The sequence below is a fragment of the Silene latifolia genome, chromosome X (genome assembly GCF_048544455.1).
Source record: "Silene latifolia isolate original U9 population chromosome X, ASM4854445v1, whole genome shotgun sequence".
Taxonomy (NCBI): Eukaryota; Viridiplantae; Streptophyta; class Magnoliopsida; order Caryophyllales; family Caryophyllaceae; genus Silene; species Silene latifolia.
Window position 1 is genome coordinate 318378666 of NC_133537.1, and position 16838 is coordinate 318395503.

The 16838-nt window shown below is 38.4% G+C and overlaps 1 protein-coding gene across 1 annotated transcript; it reads right to left on the reverse strand.

The window, feature by feature from the left end:
* Window positions 1-968: 968 nt before the first annotated feature.
* On the reverse strand, window positions 969-1745 carry LOC141620629 (putative disease resistance protein RGA4). The gene has a single exon (XM_074437450.1). The coding sequence runs from the start codon at window positions 1743-1745 to the stop codon at window positions 969-971; it is 777 nt and encodes a 258-aa protein (XP_074293551.1).
* Window positions 1746-16838: the final 15093 nt, after the last annotated feature.

Genomic DNA, 16838 nt, shown 5'->3' on the forward strand with positions numbered 1-16838 from the left:
AAATAACAATAACACTAAACATAACTAGAGAGTAAAGATTAAAACTTTAATTAAATTAAACATTAAATCTATGAAATCAATAATTGATAAAACAAGAACAAGTAATGAAAGAGGGAAGAAATTTATACCAACAATGGAAAGGAAAGTGCATAAATAAGGTAGAATTAGTCTTACACAACCCAAAAGATCAAATCTTGGACTCTAATTAAACTACTTCTAATTAATTTAAAGAGAGATTTATGGAGAGAAATTGTCCTAAACCCTAAATAAAATCTGAAAATGGGGGCTCTCCCGTCTTTCTCGTCTTCTCTGCCCAGAATCCCCCCCCTTCTTTTTGAAGTCTGCCTAACTCCCCTTTTGTTGCCATCCAACCTCAAATTAATTCCAAGACTCTCCCTAGCATGCTGCTGCTAGTGTTCCCTCGAAAAACATGGCCCATTGACCAAAAGTTGGTGTTTTGTATTTTTGTATCAAGCCCACGTGAAAGTAGACAAGTAGCAATATAAATAGAACACCAAGGCCCAGATAAAGCAGCCCATCGCACGCATATTCGCTTCACTTGATTTGCTTTCGCTTGACCCATTTAGTTTATTCGACATCTCGCTTCACTCGGTACCTACATGACGAGAAATACGGAAGCAATACCAAAATTCCAACAAATAATATAAATCGACATAAATTAACATAAAACCAATAATATTCTATTTTATTCAAATAAGAGTGAATAATTATTAGTTAGGTTACTAATTTAACGAAATAAGAGATAAAATATGTGATAAAAAATGAGTAAAATAGAGCGTTATCAGGTGTATTATTGTATTTACCTAATATTAGTTATTTTGTTACCTTTTTATATCATGTGTATCTTATGTAGTATGGAGTAGTTGTATATATGCTGGTAAGCTTGTATTACGTTTATCAATTCAATAACATACAACTTTCAATCATTCTTCCTGTTCTTAATTTCTTTACTCCTCGCCTGCTACTTCTTCAGCAACATCATGCAAGAGATCATGTATCTTAAATCGGTCAACCTCACCCCATTTGTCCTCGACTATATCCTGAAAAAAACACCTTTGCAACAAAGTGCGGATATACTCCTCGCCCTCATAATCCACATTGACGTAGCCTTGTGCCATCCAAAGATTTATCAACATTCGCTTATCAATCTCAAAATTCTTGGGAAAGATAGCGCTGTAAGCAAAACAACTCTTCAAAGGGGAAACAAGCTGATGGTAACTTAGCTTCAATATTTGGTTCATGGTATCATCATTTTCATTCAACATGGAGATCCCTCGGTTCTCAAATAATTCCCACATAGGCATGGATTGGTAACGCAGAAGACTTCCCACTAATTTAACAGCAAGCGGAACATTTTTACACTTTTTAACAATCTTCTTACCAAGCATAACCAAGTCATCGTCATGACTTTTTATTTGGTCTGGCGTAAACGACATCCTCTCAAACAATCGCCATGATTCCTCGTCCGCCAAACCTTTTAACTCATAGATTTGACCACCTAAATTTCTGGCTACTTTTTTCGAACGTGTGGTTACCACTATCCGACTTCGTCTTTGTCCTACCTTTAAAATCTCTTCAAATTCTAGCCAATTATCATAATGATCGGTCCATACATCATCTAATACAAGTAAATATTTTTTCCCTTGGAGATGTTCCTTAATTTCATTACAGATTTGCTCCAAACTGATTAAATAAGGCTTGCTACCCTTATTCAATTCTCTCATCACCTTGCCTAGAAGCTCTGCCAAGTTCCACTATTTTTTATCCTGATCACCGATGCAAGTCCAACACTGCTGAGGAGTCTATTGATCGAATACGAAAGAGGGGGGGTGAATTGAGTATTAAAAACGATGCCACTTTTTCGATCTATATGATGTAAAATAATTATTTGATTTTATTGATTAAAATCAACTAATTAATTTACTAATAATAAACGCAAAATCGAAATAACAAAAATAAAGAAAGAAAGAAAGAGAGACACATAGGATTTTTGAAGTGGTTCAGTTTCACAAGTCGAAACCTACGTCCACTATTCTCGATTAATAATTTTTAGTACATTTCTACGGATTACAAAAATTATCAATCCACTCGTATAATCAACTATATGATTATAACTTAGATTGAGTATCGCTAAATACTCTAGATTGCTCTTACGTTAATAAGAAAAGTATTACAACGATAAATACTAATCTCACGTTATGCGAGTGAGTATAATATCTTTGTGTACTTAGTATCCTATAACGATTTCTCTTTGAGTGATTGACAAATATGATGCGCAATTTTGTATAAGCAATTTGTAAAATAAAAAATAAAGCTCAAATTAATTTTTGCTTAAATATTTTTCTCTTTGAAAGTGTATATGTGTGTCACCCCTAAATGTTGGATGAAGAGAGGTATTTATAGTTGTAGGGAATTAGGGTTTTAGAATATTCTGGAAGGTACAAAACCCTAAATGACTTGAGGAACAAGTAAGAGGCAAGGGTGTGGAGAATTCGGCCTCTAGGGTTTCGGCCCCTAGGGTTTCCATTCGGTCCATTCGGCCTCCATAGCCCACAACAAATCGAGATAGAATTTAGTTGAAACCCTAGGTTGCATGACGACATAAATATCGTGTTACAAACCAATAGTTTATTCAACTTAAATTCTAATTAAATAATTCCCATTATATAAATACTCTCTTATTTTTATAAAACATTAAAAATATATTTTCCAAAAATTAACGCATCATTTTTGTAGCCATAACTTCACTAACCTTTAAATCAAACAAAGTAAAACCATTACCGGATGACGACCTATACTATCTAATCTTCAGTAGATCTTCAGCAAACGAATCGTTTCTTCACAAGTCTCTCATCTTGAGTCTCGTGGTTGATTTCTGATCTTGATCTTGCTTGAATACAACGATCAAGTGTCTTTGAAGTTGTACCTCCTTGGTCCAAACTTCAAGCTTGCGTCATTGTAATTGTTCCTTTCTATATTAAGACTTCAGCACACAATTACACGCATATGTTTATAATATTAAGTCCACATACAAATCATTACTGTCATTATCAAAACAACTAATTAGGACTAAAGGTCCAACAAATTCCCCCTTTTTGATGATGACAAGTCTCCTATGATTTGTGTCTAAGTCTAGTTCCCCCTCAATATAATACTTCCCAAATTATAAAACAGTTGAGCGCAGAAACTAATAATCTTTTCAAAGTTATAACTATTGAACGCCTTGAGAGAATTAACTTGAGACGGTCGCAAATCATAAAAACAATTCCCCCTCTTGGCATCATTGAAAAGACGAGAACAAACATAAAACAACTAGAATAATATATTATGAGACAAGAATTAATCATGAAAAACATATTATATTAAACGCAATCTAGTTCTTAATTAGAATAATAATATTATAAACCTGCAATCACACAAGGAATAAAATGCGGAATTGAAAAAGCTAATATCCATAAGAATGGACTTTTATTGTGAGCAAAGGAATTAAAAAGATAAGGTTAAATTTGGAAATTTGGATGGGCTAGGGCGAGATGTTCACGGGTAGTGGGGGCTCGGTGGTCGTGACCTAGGACGGGTCCGAAATTCCAAGTCCTCGAGTCGCCCATGACAATGGTCTAGGAGTGCAGCTTGAGCAGTCAATCGAGTGTCGAAATTACCAATCCTCAAAGTCATAGCTTTAACTGCTTCATATATCGTATGCATCTCAGACCTCATCTCCTTTCCAGATTGTAATAGCTCATCACCAAACTTAACCAAACTATCCAAACCTTCCCTCATAAGAGTAGACTCGGAGTGTGTTCGCACGGCGGCCTTAAGAGCATTGTCGATTTTTGTGTCAAACCGTGACAACACGGTGTTTAGACGCGTCGGGCTAATACTACTTGGTCCACTAGAATCAACTCTCCTTTCCTTTTTAATAAGATCAAACAACTCACCTAATTTCTTGTCTTGCTTATTAATCCTTCCAAGAATAGAAGTAAAATTAGATTCTATCTTAGAATCCAACATCTCAAGACTCACATTGCTTTTTCCTCCTTTTTCTCCTTTTTCTCCTTTTGTTTCAAAACACAATTCCGGGCCATTAATAACGAGCTTCATATAAGATAAGTAAAGATCGCTCATCTAGTCATTGTTATAACTTCATAACTATGCATCCCAATAACTCCTTTCTTCTCTAAAATTCGAGATATCCAATTTCCATAAGGCAAACTTAAAGTAGAAGGTAAATCATCTATCTTAGCTGTTACACTAGCTTGTATAATTTTATGAAACACAAGCATAGGTAGACTAACCTTTTCTCCTGCAAGCCAAGCCTTCATAATAATCATCTCATGAACCCCGAATTTATCTCTACCTTCTTTTCGAGGAACAATGGTAGTCCAAAGAAAGTTCGAAAAGAACCTCAAAGATGGCGACAACTTAGTTGTTAAAATAGTTTCAGACGAAGTCGCATCTTGTTTGAAATACCGTTTCACTACTAACCTGTCATCAGGTGACATACTTCCTCATTCTACGCTTGGATTAATTTTGATTCCTCCTCTAGGAACTCGAGCCAAGTCGCAGAAATCACCAGGTGAGACACGTATAGATGTCTCATTAACCACAGCAAATATATTTTCTTCCTTAAATTGAACAGTAGCATAAAATTGATATACCTCAATAGGAAAGACTGGACCACTTACAGCAACAATATTTTCCCATCCTTGATCTTTGAGAAAATTCCTGAAAAATCCAAGTGCTTTATATTGCTTTTGTAGATACCTCATTTCTGCACCTTCCCCAAACCACCCGGTGATGATTAGGCCGCATGTTTGGTACACGGAACGATTTATGACAGTTTGTAAGTTTATTGTCAAGTGATTGCTCAAACACTGATGTCTACCTCTTAGTTGTCATCTACGCGCCGATACGGTGGTTTTGACAGTAATTAGAATACATTTGGAGTCCGGGCCTAAAACCGTCTTCATTTTCTGATAACCGCTAAATCCCGAGTCAGAATGTTCAGGAATGTTCCGGATATTTCTATTCCATATTTTATAAATCTTTCACAATATTTTAATCTTTGGTAAACAATTTCCCGTAATATTCATACAAAATATTAAGGAAAACCAAATTATCCCGTTATTCCATAAACCAAACACGGAAATCTTTCTTCCGCAGGAGGAAACCACTTGGGAACAGACGCAGCAGGTGCTGCGCCTCTTCCAAGAGACGCAGTGACTGCTGCGCCTCTTCCCAGGTCCTTTTCTGCGTGTTTTTCGTATCTTTTTCATATCTTTTCGAGATTCACTTCCAAAGTCTCTCCGAAAACCCTATTCCTTCACGTGATTAGTATAAATAGAGACCTTCGGTCTCACATATTTCTCACGCGAGTGTCCGCCCTTCTCTTCTCCCTTTGCATTCTAGACCACAATCTTACTTTTTGGCGTCTACGTGCTTGAACATTCGACCACATAAGCTCGGATCCTTCTGAGTACCAGCCTCGTTTGCATGACCGACCAATTTGACCAACTCCACAACTAATAAACTTAATTAATCTTAATCGCTTTCCTCTTACGAGGGCACTTTCGTTACATTCGAGTCGAGCATCACAAATCATAAACTTAGTTCATCTCGTTTCGTCAAACATGTAAGTCTGAGAGTGTAAATCCTTCTCTATTTATTGTTATTTACTTTTTGTATCACTCATGTAAGGTTTATGTCGAAAATACTTGTTAAAACCGATTTCTAAAACCGTGCTTTAAAACCCTTTTTACGGATTACCAGAAGATAACCGTCGAGAAAGGACGCAGCAACTGCTGCGCCTCTTCGAAGGAGCGCAGTACCCGCTGCGCCTCTTCGTGAGGCTGCCGCAGTTCCTGCCTCCTTTCTTCTTCCTTCATCCTCTGTCAATTCGTCGTTTTTTATTTGTTTTCGTTTGTTTTTGTTAATTTTTCGACATAATAACATAATCATCTCACATGTATATTATTTATCATTCATTAACGCATATAGTTCATCATTAAATTCGACTTAAATCCCTTATAATCTAATATTTGCGGGTTTTCGTCATTAAAATCAAACCCGGGTTGTAGAAATTCGATTTGTTCATATTGAGTTTATGGAATTCGATCTTTGATATATTTTCATCTGTTTATTGTCATATTCGTCATTAATTCGTCGTTAATTTGTCATATTCAATCTATTTAGTTCACCTATGTCGCTAATCAATCGTTCATTCATATAATTAATTCGTTTGTATCCGTCTCATCCATGTTTTATTGCTTTTATGACTCATTCATATGTAATTAATGAATTAAATCACTTTCATCCGAGTTGAATATCATAATTAATCCTTAAATTCACTGATTAACATTAACGATTTGCAGTTCCAGCTTCACAGCCAGAACTCACCATTGGAACAGACGCAGCAACTGCTGCGCCTCTTCCAGAGGACGCAGCTCTGCTGCGCCTGTTCCTGGTTGATTTATGTCCCTGAACTCCCGTTTTTGCCTTGACCTAATTATTAATTACGTATTTAATTTACTATTAATCGTATTATCACCTAATATCTGTTTGTTTATTTATTTATTCTTTCTTTTCTAAAATTATCCGTTTTAGATGTATTTTCGACATAAATCAATAAATCCAATGTAATTATTGTAATTTTCTTTATTGTATTTTCATTATTGTATTCCTTTTATTATTGCTTGTATGCTCTCACATGTAATCAATCTAAATTCCTACTTCGACTCAATTGTATGTTAAATCACGTGTTTCACCGACTTAGTCTAATTCTCACATGCTAGGATTAATCTAATGGATGTTGCATTGCATGCATATAATCGGCGATATATCGAGTATAGACAATTTCCCTAATCATTAGTAGAGGCCGCTAGCGAGGCGGGCGGGATTAGGTGTTCGATCAAAAGAGCTTCCTAATACGTACCCTCACCCCTTACTCCAGATCTCTGTGAACATCCATGTTCATTGGCATCCACGAGAGTAATTCTAGACATAGAATGCTAAGGGTAACGAGTTCTTGGTGTTCATGTCACTACTTTGTGTCTTGACATGACACGAGGTATTCGAACGGTTTCCAATTTTCCACAATAAATTGGTGGCGACTCCATAAATGCAAACGCTTGTTTCCCAAGCGCCCCCGTGGCCCATGTCCACAGTTTGGCGACTCCGATGGGGATAATACACTTATGTGTAGCCAAAAGGGTGAAACTTGAACAAGGTTAGGGAATAGTTTGTACAAGACAATTGTCGGTTTTCATAACTCCGTCTTCCTAGATCGTTTCATTCGGCCTTCCTAGGCCCAACCCAACCCATTAAGCCAATCGTCCCGTCTAAACAGTCCTAATTCTTATTTGGGCCTAAGGATGGATAGCGATTGACGTCATCCATACCGTGGTACTTACTCTTGTTTGTATCAAGGACTTTCACTACTTGAGGAAATGGACTAGGAATCGGCCTTACTCTTGTTTGGTACGAGCCTCTCCACAGACCCCAGGTTTGATCGTTCGGTATGGCAACCCACCCTTTAAACCAAAACCCTTTTAAATGCACTCAGCATCCCGTTATAATGCCTGTATATATGCTTGTATCATATGTGATCCTTTTCAAAATGTAAACATTTTTTAAAATAGCACAAAATAAGCCGAAACTCTGTCCATATGTCGAGTCAAACTTCGGGCCTAAAACCCATTTCAAAACTAAATACAACAAAAAAAAACGTGAAAAAGAAAAACCAAAAACAAAAAAGAAAAAAAAACGTTTTATTCAAAATATTTTCAAAACATGTAAATGTAAATATGTAAATTCAATTGGGCTAAGTTAGAGTTAAAATTCGAACCGACTATGTCCTAGTCGGAACTTTGTCGGGTCATAAACCCGTCTTCTTTTACATTTTGGATCTTTTCAAATTCAAAATCAAGTTCTAAGGCGTCACGCCGTCATTTTGGACCCCCCCTACCCCAATTCAGTTAGGATCTAAACATTTACACACCTCGGCTCACACACTCGAGGCTAGCACATCGAGTCATTCCAAAATCCGTCTCTTGAATTATCCTAATGACACGTTCGGGACACACATACCCGAACCTCGAGTCAAGTCTGTCTTAAACACACAAATTAGAATTAACACGTGTCATCAATTCCGTCAATAAAGTCAACCACATAAATGTCACTCTGTCAAAGTCAACACTCGAGTCTAAAAGTCAAGGTCAAGCACCGTGAATTCAAACACTAGAGGTCACTCTCGATTCACAAATCAAGAGTCTAGTCATCGCGTCTCGTTGCATGTCTTTTGTTTGTTGCCTTAGTATGCGGGATCCCATGTCAAATCAAGTTGTAATGCACATCATTTTCTTCTCGGTAGGAATTCTGCAATTTCCAATGAAAGTGTTCAAGAACGTTTATCTGTCGAAGTCGAGGGACTAAGTGCTTCAGTCATTAAGCTTCAGGCCACCGTCGAAGACTTGAGAACTCGTGTCATCAATATGGAAGACAAGATAGACATGATGAAACCTTTACCATCCTCTCATACCCCAAGGCCAAGTTATAGCTTCAACACGACTCACCCATCTAAAAAGGCCAATGAAGACAAGGGAGTTAACCTCTTGCAAACTCCACCCAGAAGGCCGGGACGAGCTCATAGGGAATTCCTTGACCTCGGAATCACATATGAAGTAGCTCTACAAAGACTAGCTTCCCAAGGAAAACTCCATCCAATTGGTCCAACCCCAGACCCCGAAAAGATATTCCCTAAATGGAAGGGCAATTCATATTGTCAGTACCATAGAGGTAGGGGACACGATACGGAGGAATGATTTTGTCTAAAGCATATTATTCAAGATATGATCGAGGATGGAAGGCTTCCTGTGCCACCTTCTGTCAAGAAATCCAAGAAGACCGACCCTCTTGGGTCCAATATCATTAAACATGATGAAGAATCATTCCTGGATTGTTCTCATCTCCTCAATCATCATGATAACGAAGAGATCAATGTCCTCGAAGACGAAGATATCCAAAATGGAATGCTCATGCTTTCCATGGCCTTTAACAACAAATTTTCCAAGTTAGAAGGAGCCATTGATAAACTAAGCTCTCGACTTTCCAAGATGGAAAACCAGTTTGCTGAAATGGGTAAGAGGCTTGATGCCCAACCTCTTAAGATGAAAAGTGTCCAGACAAACCCTCAACTTGACAGTCTCAAGGAGAAAGCAACAAATGGACAATCTATTCTTAGTTCTTCTCATCCGGGAATCAAAATCAACAAAGGCAACCTCATGGACCCTTCGTCAAAGGAACCTAACAACCCTCCGAGGCCATTTACAAAGGCTTCCGAAAATAAGGGCACACCTCCTAGGAAATTTACCAACATTGGTATTAGATACGCCGATGCCTTTCAGAGACTCATGGAACAACGAATGTTGAAGCCTATAGGACCTACGCCTAACCCAGAGAAGAAATCCAAGTTCTGGGATGAGAATGCCTACTGCAAATACCATAGAGGCAAAGGGCATGATACGGAGAAATGTTACAAGTTAAAAAACGTCATTCAGGATATGATCGAAAGCGGGAGGTTGTCCCTCTCAACCTTTAACCTACAAGGTAGCTTAAGCGATCCTCATGGATATGCAACTTATCAGGAAACTTTTCTTGACTATTATCCTTTCAGTGTTCCCAATGATGAGGACGAGGTCCTCAAGTGGGTGAATGCTCAAAGCCGGATGCCAAAGCTAGTTGTTGGAAGAGAAAACATTCAAGCATGGACCGATGATTACGAGTCTAGGTCTAGGATCGCGTCAAAGTCCGGGTCCGAGTCCGAGTCTTAGGCTTTCTATCTCATATTTGTTCTAGTATCTTTCTCCATTTTCATTCCTAGTGAAAACCTGGGGGCTGTCCCATGAGTCACGTGTCTTCTCGAGTCTATGTTAAGTACATTCATTACTCATTTCAATAAAAGTACAATTTTCACTCCACATATTCTATCCTATCTCTTCTTTTATCCATTTCCTGTGACAACAAGAATTGGTTTGAGACATTTTTAAAACGAACAACAACAATCATATGCCAAGTCGATGTGAGTACACTTAAACGATATTCCGTTCTATGTTGTAGAGGACTTGAAACTCCGTGTTCATTTTCCTTTCCTATTCCATGTCTGGCAATAGAAACCTCACTATACCCTAGTCTAGGACGAGCATATCTCAAGAGATTCTAGGACGAATCCAGACCGTCTCCCTTGTTAACAATCCATGATGGAAGGCAAGCCCATTCCCCATAATAAACAACCCGTGTTACTAAAAACCAACCCATTTCACACCAAAGGTGCTAGTCTGACCCAAATCCATGGTAGCAAGCAAGTCCAAGATGATACGGGCCATGATCAAAGACAAAGGCTCAATCAAGAGAAATGACCAACAGCAATATCCAAGACAAAAGAGTCAAAGTCAATATCCAAAGTCAAATTTATCTTCAAAAAAAGAAGGCTCAATCCAGTCCAAGTCAATATCCAAAGTCAAATTTATCTTCAAAAAAAAAGAAGGCTCAATCCAGTCCAAGTCAATATCAAAAGTCAATATTATCTTCAAAACCTGGATCAAGAATCTGAGCAAAAGCCAAGATAAGTTCTAGACCAAGAGTCTGAGTCTGAATCAAGAACGAGTACGCAAAATCCAAGTGCCAAACGGAATACTGCTGAAGTCTATATAGAATCAAGACATCAATGAGGATGGTCAGCTAGCACCCTCAATTAGCCTTTAATACATCACACACCCTAAGTCCTTCTTGAGACCGTTATAGGGAGATAGTTAGGAATTTTGAGAATCCTCTCAAGCTCGTCAAGTATACCCATCCTTTAGGGCCAAGACATGGAAACTTGATCCCACGTCATTTCAACCTACCTTTATGTGCTCAGGCTACATCAAGCCAAGAAACTCCATTTCCAAGCCACATTACAAGCCATAGCCCCATGAAGCCTTAACTCCACAAAATCAAAGCTCCAGAGATTTGTTCATAAAAGCCTCTTATTTCCGAGCTCCACATTCCAAATATCCAATCCAGTTTCACCTTGACCCAAACACGGAGTCTTCAATACTTTGCTACCCAGAATGGGACATACCTAATTCATCCTTAGGGTCCACTAAGTGTGCTCACATGACAAGGAAATTTTTTATAAACTTAGTTATACCTCTTTGGTCTATGATCAGAGGGAGTTATCTCAAATCAGTTCTTTGAGTCACCAAAAGAATATACTCTCCTGACCTATGCACTTTAAGGTCCTAACAACATAGCTTAGACACACACTTGAACTACGAGCATGGTTTGATTTCACCTTTTCAGGTGGATACGTCGCCAATCCTTTCTTACACAAGAAGGATACAACCACAACACCCAAATAAAATTAACCAAACCTCAGAACTACGATCTGGTTTGATTTCACTTCACGTGAATACGTAGGCAGTCCTCAAGGACACAACCATCCCAACTTTCAACCTCAATTAACATCCCTTCCACAACCAACACCTCTATACTGGGGGCTCCTTATTGTCGCCCAACCTTTTTTTACCAAAGTCCAAAATCATCCTCTCATCCTGGGGGCTTCTCTTCCGAGATGCCACCCTTCCTTTATTCCTCTAAGTCTAGCTATTACTCGGTCCGGACAATGACAAAGATCTTAGATCAATTTTCCAAGTCATCGTGCCTCAAGAGGGGTCTCTTTTACAGCAAACGACAGCAAAAGAAGTCCTAGTAGACAGATGATCCATGGCTCATGCCTTGCTTTTATATGTCCCCATCTTTTCTTGCAATTTTTATACCTTTGGAACCGATATGCATTATCACCCACACTTGGCTAGGGGTTGCGCACACTTAGGCAAAGTCTGTCAAGGTCATCCCCTGTGTCGCGTCAAAACTAAGCTAGTGTCGCGTCAGTCCAAGCTAAGTCTATATTTCACGTCCATATAAGGTCTACGTCATGTCAAGTCCTATGTCTAAAGCCCATTGAATATGCATAACGCATATCAAACGACAAAATTCTTTGAACAAGTTTTAAATGACTTTTAAAAAGAAACAACTTTTGCAAAACCTATGTGTTTCCCCATTCGAGGTCCATGTGATAATTGCTTACGTGCATATATTAGATTGCATTCTTGTGTGGCTACTAACCATGCAGGTAAGTATCAGAAGCAGTACTTCATCAAGACCTCGCTTTCCACAACGAGCGAATACTCTGTGACAGGTGTTTCGACACACCTCTATTCTGTTCCCCAACGAGAGTACACGGACAGACATTCCCCCTCGAGACATGGAGATCAGTTCCCGATTATGTTCACCCAACGAGAGTTTGCTTGAGGACAGAAACATGCAGATTCCCTAGAGTCATCACCCAACGAGAGTTTGCTTGAGGACAGAAACATGCAGATTCCCTAGAGTCATCACCCAACGAGAGTTTGCTTGAGGACAGAAGCATGCAGATTCCCTAGAGTCATCACCCAACGAGAGTTTGCTTGAGGACAGAAACAGGCGGATACCCCCAGGTGATCCTTCATATCATTCAGATAACCCTTTTCAGGATAAACCCTTCACATCATTCAGATAACCCATTTCAGGATAATACTCCATCCCTTTAGGTAACCCTTTTCAGGATAAACCTTCATATCATTCAGATAACCCTTTTCAGGATAAACCCTTCATATCTTTCAGGAACTTGCCCTAATCCTTCAGATAACCCTTTTCAGGATAAACCCTTCATATCTTTCAGAAACTTACCTTAATCTTTCAGATAACCCTTAGATGACCCTTTTAGGATAATCCTTCCTTCAGCCTTCCTCCCTTCAGATAATCCTTTATTTCTTCAGACACTTCAGGATAATCCTTTCAGTAACCTTCAGATAACCCATTTTCAGTTAAGTCCCCTTTCAGTCCTTTAGAGAGAGTTGTCCTTCAGCCTTTCCTTTAGAGATAGCCTTCAGAGTTAGCCTTCAGAAGTATTAAGAAGTTTCTTGTAATCCTGTGACCCCTAATGCCTTCAGACACCAAGTTATCTTCAGACCAAAGAGTTTTGCCGAAGCGTCTTCGGTCCCGTTTCACCTAGGGGTATCTCAGGTATGGTCTCTTCTTATGGCTGACGAGCCTCCTCACGTAGTCTATTGGACTTTAAACGACCCTCCCCGATAGTCGACAGACTCTAAAATGTTCCCGACGACAGGTCCTTGGTTCAGACCCTTTGAACCACCTCGCGTCGCCATAGTCGTCAGGTTGTAATCTTCGATTGACCTGATGGCTATACTTTGACTTTCGCCTTATCCAAGCCTCAGTCAAAGTGGGGGCTCTGTAGATACCTCATTTCTGCACCTCCCGCAAACCACCCGTGATGATTGGGCCGCATGTTTGGTAGGCGGAACGATTTGTGACAGTTCGTAAGTTTATTGTCAAGTGATTGCTCAAACACTGATGTCTACCTCTTAGTTGTCATCTATGCGCCGATACGGTCGTTTTGACAGTAATTAGAATACATTTGGAGTCCGGGCCTAAAACCGTCTTCATTTTCTGATAACCGCTAAATCCCGAGTCAGAATGTTCTGGAATGTTCCGGATATTTCTATTCCATATTTTATAAATCTTTCACAATCTTTTAATCTTTGGTAAACAATTTCCCGTAATATTCATACAAAATATTAAGGAAAACCAAATTATCCCGTTATTCCATAAACCAAACACGGAAATCTTTCTTCCGCAGGAGAAAACCACTTAGGAACAGACGCAGCAGGTGCTGCGCCTCTTCCAAGAGACGCAGTGACTGCTGCGCCTCTTCCCAGGTCCTTTTCTGCGTGTTTTTCGTATCTTTTTCATATCTTTTCGAGATTCACTTCCAAAGTCTCTCCGAAAACCTATTCCTTCACGTGATTAGTATAAATAGAGACCTTCGGTCTCACATATTTCTCACGTGAGTGTCCGCCCTTCTCTTCTCCCTTTGCATTCTAGACCACGTTCTTATTTTTTGGCGTCTACGTGCTTGAACATTCGACCACGTAAGCTCGGATCCTTCTGAGTACCAGCCTCGTTTGCATGACCGACCAATTTGACCAACTCCACAACTAATAAACTTAATTAATCTTAATCGTTTTCCTCTTACGAGGGCACTTTCGTTACATTCGAGTCGAGCATCACAAATCATAAACTTAGTTCATCTCGTTTCGTCAAACATGTAAGTCTGAGGGTGTAAATCCTTCTCTATTTATTGTTATTTACTTTTTGTATCACTCATGTAAGGTTTATGTCGAAAATACTTGTTAAAACCGATTTCTAAAACCGTGCTTTAAAACCCTTTTTACGGATTACCAGAAGATAACCGTCGAGAAAGGACGCAGAAACTGCTGCGCCTCTTCGAAGGAGCGCAGTACCCGCTGCGCCTCTTCGTGAGGCTGCCGCAGTTCCTGCCTCCTTTCTTCTTCCTTCATCCTCTGTCAATTCGTCGTTTTTTATTTGTTTTCGTTTGTTTTTGTTAATTCTTCGACATAATAACATAATCATCTCACATGTATATTATTTATCATTCATTAACGCATATAGTTCATCATTAAATTCGACTTAAATCCCTTATAATCTAATATTTGTGGGTTTTTGTCATTAAAATCAAACCAGGGTTGTAGAAATTCGATTTGTTCATATTGAGTTTCTGGAATTCGATCTTTGATATATTTTCATCTGTTTATTGTCATATTCGTCATTAATTCGTCGTTAATTTGTCATATTCAATCTATTTAGTTCACCTATGTCGCTAATCAATCGTTCATTCATATAATTAATTCGTTTGTATCCGTCTCATCCATGTTTTATTGCTTTTATGACTCATTCATATGTAATTAATGAATTAAATCACTTTCATCCGAGTCGAATATCATAATTAATCCTTAAATTCACTGATTAACATTAACGATTTGCAGTTCCGGCTTCACAGCCAGAACTCACCCTTGGAACAGACGCAGCAACTGCTGCGCCTGTTCCTGGTTGATTTCTGTCCCTGAACTCCCGTTTTTGCCTTGACCTAATTATTAATTACGTATTTAATTTACTATTAATCGTATTATCACCTAATATCTGTTTGTTTATTTATTTATTCTTTCTTTTCTAAAATTATCCGTTTTAGATGTATTTTCGACATAAATCAATAAATCCAATGTAATTATTGTAATTTTCTTTATTGTATTTTCATTATTGTATTCCTTTTATTATTGCTTGTATGCTCTCACATGTAATCAATCTAAATTCCTACTTCGACTCAATTGTATGTTAAATCACGTGTTTCACCGACTTAGTCTAATTCTCATATGCTAGGATTAATCTAATGGATGTTGCATTGCATGCATATAATCGGCGATATATCGAGTATAGACAATTTCCCTAATCATTAGTAGAGGCCGCTATCGAGGCGGGCGGGATTAGGTGTTCGATCAAAAGAGCTTCCTAATACGTACCCTCACCCCTTACTCCAGATCTCTGTGAACATCCATGTTCATTGACATCCACGAGAGTCATTCTAGACATAGAATGCTAAGGGTAACGAGTTCTTGGTGTTCATGTCACTACTTTGTGTCTTGACATGGCACGAGGTATTCGAACGGTTTCCAATTTTCCACAATAAATTGGCGGCGACTCCACAAATGCAAACGCTTGTTTCCCAAGCGCCCCCGTGGCCCATGTCCACAGTTTTAACCAATCAACCGAATATACTCGTCCTGCGTGAATGCGATATTGAGCAACTTGATTGATATTCCTTCGTTCTACTTGCGTTAATCGAAGATTATTCAGTCCATTGTTAGTGTAATCATCCATATGCTGTGCGTAAAGAATACGTGAAGAACCATCTTGAAGTATATAGTTCTCAGTTTTCGGACTTACCTCAATTTCCGAAACCAACTTTCCCTTACCCTTAACCAATTTTCGTCTCTTCTTGTTGTTGTCGGGCAGGTCGGCAGACCGGGGGGACCGAGGAGTCTCGGGCGGCGTGACGGAGCGGGTGGTTCTCGGAGGTGATTGGGTTACCTTCTTTCTAACAACAACAGGTTTCTTGAACTGAAAACGGGTTGTAGGTTGATTTGCCATTATTAATCTTGAAGGTTTAGAAAAAAGTATTTAGGGAAAAAGATGATTAAATTGATGAGAATTATGGAGGGGTTAAGAGGGTTTAAATAGCATAAGGAGTTTGTGTTTTGGTAACAATAGAATTCTTAAGGATAGAAAATAATACCAATTTCCTTATTATTTTTTTTAGGTGCCTTCCCTTTTTTTTGGGCACTTTCTTTTTCTTTTTTCGTGCTTTTTTTTTCGGCACTTTCCTTTTTTTTTTCGTGCTTCCCCCCCCCCCTTTTTTTTTCTCGGCACTTTCCCTTTTTTTTTCGGCACTTTTTTTTTTTTTTTTTTTTTTTGTATTATCTCCTATTTCTTATATGACAAGAATAAGAAAAGAATCCTATTTGATGTGAGATAAGGAAAGAATCTTTTGTGTTGGTGTTTAGGCAGGATTTGTGTATGAATATAATAACATAGAAATATCTTTATTATATTTAGGCATTTTATTGTAGATTTTGTCGAATTTTTGTAAGAATATGTGATTATACAGAATATTAAATATTACCATACACATAAGCAAGATATAACACGTAAAATAAACATTATTTAACATAATTAAACTTGCAACAAAATATACGGACACAATCGTACAATATCATCTTCCTAGCCAGTCATTCAGGTTCCCAGACATAATTATGACGGATTTAATTATCGCTAATTAAACCAATCTCTAGTCTCAATAACTCAAA

Coding starts and splice junctions, on each gene's coding strand:
- LOC141620629 (XM_074437450.1), bottom strand. CDS start 1,745: ATGAGAGAATTGAATAAGGGTAGCAAGCCTTATTTAATCAGTTTGGAG.